The sequence below is a fragment of the Rhincodon typus genome, chromosome 3 (genome assembly GCF_021869965.1).
Source record: "Rhincodon typus isolate 14 chromosome 3, sRhiTyp1.1, whole genome shotgun sequence".
NCBI lineage: Eukaryota > Metazoa > Chordata > Chondrichthyes > Orectolobiformes > Rhincodontidae > Rhincodon > Rhincodon typus.
The window spans coordinates 81,014,901-81,028,155 of record NC_063334.1 but is presented as its reverse complement, the minus strand read 5'-3'; the positions used below and the strand labels follow the sequence as shown (position 1 = coordinate 81,028,155).

Here is a 13,255-nt window from a genome sequence, read left to right as displayed (position 1 = left end):
ATTTCTGAAGAAGGGTCTACGCCCAAAACGTCAGCTTTCCTGCTCCTCTGATGCTGCTTGGCCTGCTGTGTTCATTCAGCTCTGCATCTTGTTATCTTAAAATAGTTCGGTGGTTGTTTTTCACTGCAAGAGACTGGATGGGCTAAAGGGCATTTTTCTCTGCTGCAGATCTCCACAATTCTATATCAATTGCTAGAGATTATGATCAACGCAAATTTAATTCTCACGTACACAAACACAGAAAGGATGAATTTGCAGAGTTCTAAGGAAACTGCTACAGGAAGTGGACTAAACTGGTCAGCTGTTTTAAAGAGCCTGCACGTTAATTATCGGCCAGTCGCAAATTTCTCGTGTTAAAGATGCTATGATTCTACTAAGCCAGAACTTTATCAAATCTGTATAAATGTACAATGGAGCTTGAAATCAAACAAACTGAAATATGCCAGATCCTGATCTGTGTTTCTGTTAAGCCTTGGATGGGGCAAAACTTCCACAAAGCTGTTAGAGGGCCAGTGACCTCAGATAGAGCACTGACTCAGGAGTTTCCACAATCCTGGCCCTCAAAGGAACCCAGTGCAGAAGATGTAGCACCAGCCTGGTGAGACCAGATGGACTCACCTAATAAAAGCCACATGTGGACCCTCATTATAAGACCCAGGCTTAGATTATAACTGCCTCCAAAAAAGGAGAAATATGTTTTATTTGTTTAACTGTAATTGCCCTCTTTCTGAGGATGACCCACCCATTGAATAGCAGGACATCAAAATATGAAGGAAGAAATTTAAATGTTGGGCAACCTCAGTTCAGATTCTAACTGTAAAAGAGAAAGGCATAACAGCAAAATAAACAAGGAATTTAAAAAGCCTAATAACAAAAATTTTAAAAAGTCAAACCTTGATAATTTCACAATTTTGTGACTTCCTTTCTACTTAAATGTGAGGACTAAAACAGTGAGTTACTTTCTCTACGTTAACTGTTTAACGCTAAACTGGCTCAGGATTTAAATTAGAAAAGGCCTTATTCTCCTTACTGCCAAAATCACAAATAATTCTGTTTGGTAACTGCATTCTCTTTAATTCTATGAAATAGGGTTTTAGCCTTCAAGCTGTCAACCGTAGAGTTTCAGCCAACCAATAACCTACTCATTTCTTTAAGGAAATCACACGTAGTTATCAAATCAAATTCACTGTCCTGAGATGAGAGCCTACCTTTTTGTGGGGTGAAGAGATTCTGCAGTCTGTATACAGCTAATAATATCCTAAAATTCTATCCATAACAGGTGCAAAAAAAGTTCAAAAATGTGCTCATTGCAAATATAAACCATGATAGCTCAAAAATTCTTAACTAAGGTACCAAGAATCACCAATCACATTTAACTATCTACTATAGCTCGTGCCTTGATACAATTTCCTTTTTAAAATGTTTTGTTGGAACAGTAGAAATGAAGTGAGATTTTGAAATGGGCTACAACTTTTTTTAAAAAGATAATGGTTGTTAATTTTTTAAAAATTTTATTTGGGTGTCATTTCAAAGCAAATGATCTTGTTCTTAAGAATGCAGTTTTCGCTCGAAGTTCCACTGTGGGATTTTAAATTAGAATGACCTCAGAATCCAAGAAAATCTCCTTTGAAACATGTTGTGTTTTACTGTGAGCTATATTTCTTTGCTGTCTTCAACAAAAACAAATACACATTAAAAATATATGTTACCCAAATATTTCCTCTGTAGCAAATGCAATTCCTGCTACAGTCCTCCATAAGATTGAAAATCAATCATTTTTCCTTTAGTCCATATTTGAGTATTGAGGATCTTGCAGCAGCAATGGTATCACTACATATGGATTTTCAAAGTCGATAAGATGTGCAACTGGAGGAGCACAGCAAGTCAGACAGTTTCTGAAGGGCAGCAAAGTCGCGTTTCGGGTTGGGACCCTTCATCAGGACTGGGGAAGGGAGCTCAGATAAATAGAGGGAGGGGGTGGGGCTGGGGGAAGGAAGGTGGGATGGTGATAGGTTGATGTAGGTAGGGGGTTGTAGAGATTGGTCAATGGGAAGGGTGGGAGGCGGATAGGCGAGAAGGAAGATGGACAGGTTGTGTCAGGTCAAGGAGGTGGGGATGAGAGGGAGGGCTGGACATGGGATGAGGCCGGGGGTATGGAGATTTTGAAGCTGGTGACCTCTATGCTGAGGCCATTGGGTCGTAAGCTCCCGAAGCGGAATACAGGGTGTTGTTCATCCAGTTTATGTGCGGCCTTATTGTGGCAGTGGAGCTGGCCAATGATGGACATGTCGCCGAGGGAGGGGTGGGGGAGTTGAAATGGCTGGCATTGAAGGTGGAATCGATTGGTGTGTACAGAGCACAGATGCTCCACGAATCAGTCACTAGGTCTCCGCTTGGTCTCTCCAATATAGAGAGAACACATCGGGAGCAATGGATGCAACAGACCCGGTTAGAAGACGTACAGGTGAATCCCTGTCTGACTTGGAATGATTGTTTGGGGCCTTCAACAGAAGTGTAGGGGCAGGTGTAGGGAAAGGCACCGGGTGTGGAGAAAGGATTGGTAGGGAATGTGGAGCAGACGAAGGAGTCACAGACTGAGCGGTCCCTATGGAAGGAAGTATCTTTTTCGTGGTACGGTCTGATTGCAGGTGGAGAAAGTGGCAGAGGATGATGCATTGGATTTGGAGTTTGGTGGGGTTGTATGAGAGGACCAGGTGGACTCTAACCTTATTATGGTTGGGGAGAGGGGATTTTGAGGGCAGGAGTGTGGGAAATGCAGGAGGTACAGTTGAGGGCATTATGAATCATGGGAGAGGGGAAATTAGAGTCCCTGAAGTAGGAGGATATCTGGGATGTCCAAGATTGGAATGTTTCATCTTGGGAGCATGGGATCGCATTTTTGCAAGAGGCTGAGTTAGAGGAGGTGCATTTGAGGTAGCTGCGAGAGTCAGTGGGTTTGAAATGGATGTCTGTGCTAAGTTGGTTGCCGGAGCTGGAGGCAGAGACGTCCAGGAATGGGAGGGAGGTGTCAGAGATGGTACAGATGAATTTGAGGTCAGGCTGAAAGGTGTTGGTGAAGTGGATGAACTGTTTATGGGAGCACGAGCCAGCACCGATAGTCATTAATGTAGCAGAGGAAGAAGTAAGGGATGGTGCCAATGTAACTGCGGAAGAGGGACTGTTCCATGTATCCTACGAAGAGACAGGCATAGCTCGGTCCCATGCAAGTGCCCATAGCCACCCCTTTAGTTTGTAGGGGGTGGGAGGAGTTAAGAGGAAAGTTGTTGAGAGCGAGGACAAGTTCCGCCAAGTGGATGAGAGGGTCGGTGGAGGTGAACTGTTTGCCCTGCGGAAGAGGAATAAACAGAGAGGGCTTTTAGGCCCTCTTCATGGGGGATACAGATGTAGAGAGGCTAAATCTTCATGGTCAAGACAGGGTTTTGGGGGCGGGGAACTGAAAGTCTTGGAGAAAGTAGAGGGCGTGGGTAAATAACATTTTACCTGAAACACGATATAACTAAGACAACATAGGAAAGAACAGTGTCTCTGCAAGGGAGTTGATGAAATGACTAAGGATGTAGGATTAACTACTGAATTAATCAAGGGATTTTAAATTCTCCAACCATGCAGCGATCTTAATAAAATTCTTGTCCATCCATTGGATGTTCTCCTCTATTGTTTCAATTGCTTGCTGAACACATCGGAGCTGAGAACCTTTATCCTTTAATGATTCAAAAAATCCTTGGACCTAGAAAACAGATTAATGAGAATTGATCTCTTTCAATGAAAGTAAATGATTAAAATAGAGAAACTGGTTAATGAATGATAATTAACTGTGTTCTGCAAATCACAAAGCAAGAAAATAAAAGTATATGAAGATATATTATGAATTACTCCAATGTTGCATCTTGTGATTTGTTCCAACGGTTCCATCATTTTATCATCACATAAATATTGCACAGCTGGAAAAGAACAGGAAAAGAGGAAGGGAGAGTAGGAGAGAAAACCAACTAAGTGTTATCAAATCAAGGATATTTGAGTAGGAAATTCATAATACCCCCGTGGTAGCACAAAGCCTAAAGAGAAATAATCAACAATTTAGTTCTGCCATTTACTGGTAAGACTGTCATATTTATCCCCAGACATCCTCAGCTAAGGAGCAGTAAGCCAACAATGCTCCCAGAAAACAGATTGTGTGTGTGTATAGCAAATCCAAGAATATAAGGAACAGCACTAACCACTCTACTTGGCCTTTCTCAGCTTTATGAAAGTTTTTGATTCTGTCAAATGTGGAGACTTATAGAGTATCCTCCCTAAATTTGGCTGCCCTCAAATTGGTCACCATTCTCTGCCTACTCCACAATGAGAAACAAACTGTGATCCTCATCAATTGAACTTAACAAGATGGCAGCAGGGTAAGACACTCCAGTCGGAGTTGCTCTGCTCGCCAGTTCCTTTTCCTTTCTTGCTTTTTCTCCACTTTGTCCTCCTTGCAGTATTTCTTCCCCCACCCCCCTCAAGGGAGTCGAGTTGCGATGGAGACTGGGCAGGTCCTGAGCACGGGGGCTGTGTCGCACAGGAGCAGCCGAACAGGCCGTGTCTCGGAGCGACGGGGCAGGCCAAAGGCAGCAGGGGAATCCTGAGCGGCACAAGGTGAAGTGAATCCCGGCACAACACGTGTTACCTTGTTGCTGCTGAGTGCAGGTGAGGAACGGACTGGAGATCGGAACGATGCGGGACAATTGCTGGACTTGGGCCTGGCACCACGTGCTGAGGCACTGCCATTTCGAATTCTTCACTAGACTGTAATGTAATTCCTTTTCGCAATGTTATCACTACCTCATTTCTACATTATTCTTCGACAGTAAGTAATGCTACTGCTTTCCTTTAATCCTCTTTTGTATAATAACACTTGTTTTAACTCTAAGATTTGTACCTAAGATGGTGCTTTTAAAACGCAGCTATTGTAAAACCTTTCCATTGTCCTGCTGTCATCCTGTACTAGAGTACAAGTGACAAAAAAGGATATTCATATTCATTCATACCACAAACTATCTCAACATAATAAAACAAAGAACTGTGGATGCGGGAGATCGAAACATTGGAAACTGGATTCAAATAAAGCTGTGTCATTAGAAACTGTCCTCCAGTTCAAAACGAAAACCACTCGAACCTCAGAAACAAAAACAGAAATTTGCTGGAAAAGCTCAGCAGGTTTGGCAACATCCGTGGAGAGAAATCAGAGTTAGTGTTTCAGGTCAAGTGACCCTTCCTCAGTCATTGAGCTTCAATATGTAGATGGTGATTGTTTATGCACTCACTCAGCAACTGAACCCCACGTTGTTATTTACTGCTCTAGACCATGTGGGAAACATTTCACTAAACACCCAGAAAACTTATGAGTTAGTGTGTGTGAAGAAGTAACTAAAAAAATTCCCACATGATCCTTACATAAATTTACAGCAGGAGATCTGCTGTCACCATATACAGGTATATAGCAACTAGGGTTAGAACTTTAGGAAGCAAAGTGAGTGGAAAATAAGAAAGACTACAGACTTTGCGTTGCTGGATGGGTACATTAACTTTCCTTAGTATATGAAGGCAATGCGAGTCAGAATCATTAAAAAAAATTGGAACCATATTGAATACTGCACTTTCTTCAGATAGATCTGCATTTTACAACATTAGGACATAATAAAATTTTTGACCGTTACCTACCTCTTCAAGGTGAAGCCTTGTTGAATACTGAGATGTAATACCAGTCACTGTGTATGCAATTGAAGATGATCCAAGTTCAAACCTAAGGAGCAATTTAAATGAATAATGACAGCATTCCATGACAAGATGGTTTACACCGTTCAAAAGTAAGAAAAGGATCCACAAGGGTCAAGGCAAATAACAATACAATTTCAATCGAAAAATCTCATTTTAGTTTTTTCAAAAATACCCATGGTTCTGAATTTGTTGATGCTGTATTTATCTCCCCCAGGGAACCCACAAAATACATATCTTCCTAAAAATAGCAACTGGTCCTGAATTCCAGCCAATATCAGCCAGTTTTAGATTTCCCATTGCTGTGTTCTACCACCAGGTGTGTTCTTTTGATTACTAAACAAACATTACCACCTCTTCCCTTTCCAAATGCTGATGAACTCATTATTTTTCTGGATTTGTTGCATTTGATTTCCTCTTCCAGGCAGAACAACTGGATAATCAACACTATTGCTCACTGCAGGTGCAGTCAATACCACCTGCTAGCATGTAAGGCATGCCAGGAAAAGGGAGGACGGGAATGCCATTATCAAGATAGGGTAGTTAACAGCACAATGGAACCAAATCTGGGGCATGTGGACCTAATTTGTTGGCACAAAATTTTGAAGCTCTGGAACAAAATAGTTTTATATTCACCTTCTAAAAAAGACACAGCAGTATCAGGGGTTCTCCTCAATTGATAATGTATAACCAACTCCAGTTGCTGATCTTTATCTAGCTACAATTCTTTTCTCTTCCTCCTCGTGCTGATATATTCCCAATGTGGTTCTCTTCTCTCTGACATGCATGTGTTTTTCTCTGTTTCTTATTTTATATATATTGCTATTTGCCGCTGTTATCTAAAGTTGAAGCTCATGGAACTGAAGGTAATTATTAACCAATTAGGTTTGAGCACAAGAAACAAGGGAATAGGGACAATGGGCAGGTATTCGCAGGATAGCGCCCCAAAAGGATTTGTTTTTAAAAGCTCAACTATTGAATCATATTTGTTATTACTTAGATGATGAGGTAGAAAGATATATGACCAAATTTGCTGATAATCTAAATGCTGATATTTTACAGAGATATCAAGCAATAAGCAGTGTACATGGAAACATGAAGTCACACAACAATTTGTGACTGATAGATTAATTAAATGGGCAAAACTGTGACAGTTGGATTTCAAAATAGGCAAGTCACCTACTTTTCACCAAAAAAGACAGAAGACACTATGCTCTAAATGGTGGACAGCTAGAAACTCTGAACATCCAAAGACACAGAGGAGTCTATGCACATAAAACATTAAAATGCCATGGAAAAGTAAGAAAATGATCAACAAGGTTAATGGAACAAGACCTTCACATATAATGGGATAGAATATAAACAGTGCATAATCATGATTCAGCTAAGATACCACACCTGGATTACAATAGCACCATATTTTACATATTGCACTTAGAAGTAGTGCAACCTAGCAGAATTATATTTGGATTCCAATTGTTACATTATGAGGTTAGATAAACTAGGAGTTGTATTCCTTGAAATTTAGATGAGAAGATGATTTATTTGATGTTTTCAAAACAAGGAGCGGAAATAAGAAGATAGAATAGAGTGTTAGTCCAACCATTTCAAGTATGACTTTCCCTTCATCATAAGGTCAGAAAGTGAGGTGTTCGCCAATGACTGCACAATGTTTATTTTATTTATTAATTCATGAAATGTGACATTGCTGACTAGGTTAGCATTTGTTGTCTATCCCTAATTGCCCTTGTTCAGTACCATTTGCAGCAACTGAAGCAGTCGGTGTTTGCATGCAGCATGAACTGGAAAGGCTTGGTCTGATTAGTAGCAGATATCATTCGTGCCACCCAAGTGCCAGGCGAGGACCACTTCCAATGAGAGAAGCTAACTGTTGCCCTTTACATTCAATGGCATTACCTTTGTTGAATCTGTCACTATCGGTATGTTGGGCGTTACCATTGAACTTGATGGCCATATAACCACTGTGAGCAGGTCAGAGGCTGGTATTCTCACCTCAGAGTATCCCAAAGCCAATTCATCATCCACAAGACAGAAATCCAGAAAGTGAGGCAATACTCTCCACTTGTCTGAATGAATGCAGTCCCAGTAACACTCAAAAAGCTTGTCACAATTCAGGACAGTGAGGAGTTAAACTCAATTTAAAATTATCACAATGAGAGTAGAGGGGCAACTTAGGAGATTTTCATGTCAAAAGACATTAAATTAGAGCATAGAATGCTTTGTCACATGTGGTAGTTGAGGTATAAAACATTTTTCAAGAAAATATGGACAAATATTTGATGATGTGGATGATATAGGATGGACAGAGAGACAGACAATGCCAGTATTCCAGTTTACTCCAGCAAATAACAAGCAGGGATATGACAGGTTGAAGGATTTCCTTCTTAGTTATTAATGTATATGAATGCAAAGATACAAATTTCATTTTCTGCTTGCCCGTTTCTATTTCAATCATTGACTGAGCAGCATAGGAAAATCAGAAGGAGGGGATATCAACACTTCAGGTAAATGGGTTGCAGGTTTTTGACGGTTTCATCCATTGCATTATCTATGGGAAGCTGGCTAAACATGAACATTGCAATTTTGAAGTGCAAATGGGCTATATTTGCCAGGTAGCCTTTTTTAAAAAAAGATCAGTGGGTAGTCACTGCATAAAATGTTGCCAACTTGTGCTCAATCCCTCTCTACGTTGGTCTGGGAGGCAGGAGGTAGACAATGAGCTGTAAGAAAGACCAGTTCAATACCAGCTGCTAATGATGCTGGATCTTCAAAATGGTTCTGACTTCTTGGGTACATGGTACAGCCATTCCATCAACTAATGCTCTTTTGGGTATTTGTCTAAATTCATCCTCCAAGCACCTGAGCTGGCCAACCTTCCAGGCCTTGACATTTCTGTCATTCCTTAGCCCATGTCTGACTTGTATCTCTCCCTCTTTCATATCCTCACTTTCCCACCCAGCATTGCCTATGTCTGAACCTGTCTCATTCTATTTGCCTCTTCTCCATATGAGATAATAAGAAAATGGATGAAATCAGTAATTTTCATAAAGAATTAATCTTGTTTGCTGCATATGTTTCTTTTCTTGCTTTCATTATTTTCTTAAACTATAAACACCTATCCCCATTTTAACCAGGCTATTCATTTCCTCTTTCCTCATAATTCAGGTACCTTTCCCAAGAAACCACTGTTCTATTTTAGATGTAAACAGTGCCCCTCACTGGGTTCTTTTCTTTCTTCTACTTCAACCTTTACCTCCTACTTCTCTCCTCTACCTCCAGAGAAAACCCCTCACTCTTTCCCACATCTTTTCCCATTCTGTCTACTTCTCTCTTCTCATTGCAAGCTTTTCCCTTTAGACATTTTCACCCAAAAAACTCAAGTACAGGCTGTTCTTTATCTATGGAAATGGACTGCTTGTTCATACACTGACAGGATTTACAATATATCTGCAATGTTACTGAACAGGTGTGACAAGCATTTTAAAACGTGAGTAGCTGGTTTTCTAGCAACAAAACAGCACAGCAACACTGGAGCTCAGATAGCGGTCAGATTCATGCTTTGTGCCCTGAAGGTAACAGATAGGCAAAATTAGTAGTCACTTAAAGCCCAGGAACAGCTGAAGGAGGACATGTGAATATCGACTTCCATTGAAGAGATTCATGGCAAATGCCCTGAAACTCCAGCTAGTTACAAATATTTTCTAATCAATGTATTCAGAGATGTTATTAATTACCTCTGGAGCAGGTAGGACTTGAACCCAGGTCTTCTGGATCAGAGGTAGAGAACTATGCCACAAAAGCCCTCTCCAAACAAATATATGGCTTATTCCTTTCCTACATTCCCTCATGCAAATTTCTCTAACCACATCATATTTTCAGTTCTATGAATTGGCAAAGACATAATGAGAAATTACTGGTTAGACACGGACTACAATAATTAGCATAAAATTAGATTGCAGGAGATCTTGTTCAAGAGGTTTGTGGCTCTGTACCTGAAGTGCTATAACCTGGACCCAGTTGCTGCGTGGGAATAGATTAAGTAGCTTGTCATTCTTTTTGTTTTTCAGTCAGTACAGACACAACTGAATGAGTGGTCTCTTTCTGTGCTGTAACTATGGTTACAGAAATCTCTGCCCACAGAGATTTACATAAGACAAGATACTTGTAAAAGCCTGAACTGTAACATTAGTGGAGGGGAGCAGCTGTCCAAGCAAAGTTATCTTTCTGTTGTTTGAAGCATGTCCTATCAGTTCTCTCCCTGCTCCTCCAGCAATGGGAGCATCCACTCTTTCAGAATTGCCATCTAGTGGCCTAGAAAAGAATATCATCCTTCAGGTCACAAAAGGAAAGGTCAGAGAATTTCTGAAGAAGGGTCCTGACCCAAACGTCAACTTTCCTGCTCCTCTGATGCTGCCTGGCTTGCTGTGTTCCTCCAGCTCCACACTGTGTTATCAAGGTTAGAGAACTGTATTTTTTTGTTTCCAGGGCATTCCTTTTTCAATAGAAGAAAATGGTACTTTGCATTGGCAATGTTTTCACCTTTAGCAATGCCTGCTTGATTCTCCCTAGTCAGGTAGGCCTGGGGCAGATTGCAGGTTTCCATCACCAGTTATTCAGAATGGGACAACCCCAGATACTCCTACAACTGGTTCTGCAAAGAGGCTAAACCCGACTCTAGCAACCAGGATCATGATCAAGTTAACAAAATTCTTATTGACCAGTATTTTTAGGTCAATGAATATATAATTTCTTTGAGGTCAAATAATTTGAGCATAAAAAGATACGCCCCAAACATGTCATACCATCAAACTGAATGAAATTTTAGTCTGCAGGTAAACAAACATAGGAGCCTTACAATTTTGTTTCTATACTTCAATGTAAATCACAAAAACTACAACACTGAATTTTACAATAAAATGCTGTTATGAAATTAACTAAAAAAAAGGACTGTTGACTTAAAATAAACACCAAATGCATTTGATAAATGCCCCACATTCTCTACTGTTGAACTGTTATTATTGTTGGAACTTGCTGCCACGGGCAATAATGTTGAACAGCTAGATTGCATCTAAGGGGAAGTTAGATAAACACGAGTGAGAAAAGAAAACAGAGAGCACTGCTGATTGAGTTAGAGGAAGAAGGATGGGTGGAGGTTTGCATGGAGCATAATCAGCGACATTGACTATTTGGACAGAATGGCCTGTTCATTTGTTGTATAATTCTATAGCATGCAATGTAGTAAAGGAGTTAGTTAAACCAAAACAAAGTACAAAAAAAAGTACGTTCCTCAATGCATGCATCTCAAGAATTGTTAGTTTTCCAAGTTCTTTTTAAAACATTTGCACAGAAATATATTTTAGAATCAGTTTTCTACATTTGGCCTGATTTTCCTGCCCTGACATGGGGCCAAATTGTTCTGTGTATGGCAGGAGGTATCCAATTCCAAGTTTACATAGAGTCACAAAGTATTATAGCTTAGAAAGAAGCCATTTCGCCCATCATGTCCATGCTGGTCATCAGATACACATCTAGTCAAGTCTCAATTCCCAGCACTTGGCCGATATGCTATAGTCTTTCAAGTATTTATTAATAATCTCTTAAATATTATGATGATTTCGCCTCTACCACCCTTTCAAGCAGTGGGTTCCTGATATCTCAACACCTTCCAGGTGAAAAAAAAATTCCTTAAATCTCTTCTAAACCTTTAATGTTATGTCTCCTGGTTACTGACCTGTCCACCGAGGGGAAAAATCTCCTCCTATCTACCTGACCTATACACCTTATAAACTTTGTACACCTCAAATCAGATGCCCCTCTCAACCTTCTCCATTTCAAGAAAAAACAGTCCCTAGCCTCTCCATTTTGTTTTCAATGTTCAGCCTGGACAACATGCTGGTGAATCTCTTCTGCACCCTCTCTTGTGCAAGCACATCTTTCCTATAGTGTGGCGACCAGAACTGCATGCAGTAATCTGGCTGTGGCCTAACTAAAATCTCACACAGATCCATCATAATCTTCCTGCTTTTGTATTCAACGTCTCAACTAATAGAGGCAAGTATCTCATATGGCTTTTTAACTGCCTTATTCACATGCCTGGTTACTTTCAAAGTTCAATGGACAGTCACATCAAGGTCCTTCCAGTCCACTGTATTTCCCAGGAGGCTACCATTCATCATGTTCTCCTTTGCCTTGTTAGTCCTCTCAAAATGAATCATCTCACGCGCTTCAGGATTGAACTCATTTACCAAGGTTCTGCCCATCTGACCAGCCTCAGCACCTAGGGTTCTCTGGACTTGTTGCCCCCCTCACCTTCATTTCCTTTTGAACACTCTCGTCCCGACCCGAAACGTCAACTTTCCTGCTTCTCTGATGCTGCCTGGCCTGCTGTGTGCCTCCAGCCCCACACTGTGTTATTCCCCACGTCTCTGATGTAGATTTTCCTTCAAGTAGCTACTCCCAGTCTGACTCCAATTCCCATCACCGTCAAATATCATTGGCACAGAAATGGAGCAGGTCATGTGACTGTAACCAACTGTCACGATGCTGTGGAAGTGTTAATTTCAGACCTTTTACAATGTTCAAAATGTCAGGTTGACTTCGGAAGGAAATGGGTATCCTATTGGCTCAGAGGTGTCATGATCCAATGCTGAAATACTATTAGAAAGCAGAAATCATACGGAAAATAATTTCAAAAGATGCTTCCAACATCACATGTCAAATGAAATGTTTTAGCAAAGATGTACATGTTTTTGCTGCAGTGATTGATGAGAGAGTTTTGAAAATTTAAATAACCATTAAACAATATTGTGCGAAAGGAAAATACATCAGATGCATCAGAATACAAGATCTTTACATTATCTGCACTGCACAATAGTGACATTCAGATTCCATTGCCCCTTTGCTTTCATGATTTCCTTGAAGTTCAGCTCAATCATCTATTTGGCTCTTTCAAATCTTTAACAGAAAACTAAACCTTTAGTATACAGATCTGGAGGTTCTGTTGACACAGTCATTCAGTGGAACCTCAGCCTGAATTCTGAGTAGCATAGTCACTAAAGAATTCTACTGAGCAAGGATTGTTGAAGCATTGTCATGCAAAATGTCAGCTTAGTTACTTTGACAGAAGCATGAACTGTTAAGAGGATTATAGTTTCTTTAAAGTGGATTTTTATGTACTGTTTATGTATTTTGACAGATCTATGAGCTTCTCAAAGATGTCTCAATGTTATTAAGTAATCAGTGAGTTCTGTGTAAAATATAATGAATGAAAAGATGGAGAGGAGTGTATGGGGTTGGACATTGAGGGGGTTATGAATTGAGGGTTAAGGAGCCTCATATTCATCTCTGTACTGGGCTGGTGTCTTACTAATGGCTGCCTATGTACCAGAGATAACATGGTGTAGAGCTGGATGAACACAGCAGGCCAAGCAGCATCAGAAGAGCAGGAAGGCTGACGTTTCGG

The 13,255-nt window shown here is 40.5% G+C and overlaps 2 protein-coding genes across 7 annotated transcripts in view; one reads left to right on the top strand and one right to left on the bottom strand.

Annotated features, from left to right (window-relative positions):
* cast (calpastatin) overlaps nt 1-13,255 on the top strand; it is a 242,450-nt gene that overhangs the window by 61,038 nt on the left and 168,157 nt on the right. The gene's annotated exons all lie outside the window — the stretch shown is intronic.
* Nucleotides 51-13,255, bottom strand: part of LOC109933509 (endoplasmic reticulum aminopeptidase 1) — a 263,565-nt gene continuing 250,360 nt past the window's right edge. For both annotated transcript variants that reach the window (XM_020532500.2, XM_020532501.2), the window contains exons 18-19: nt 5,719-5,800; nt 51-3,748 (exon numbers count right to left, since the gene is read on the bottom strand). In XM_020532500.2, the coding sequence (XP_020388089.2) occupies nt 3,596-3,748; nt 5,719-5,800 (235 nt within the window). In that variant the 3' untranslated portion in view covers nt 51-3,595. The remainder of the gene's footprint in view (nt 3,749-5,718; nt 5,801-13,255) is intronic.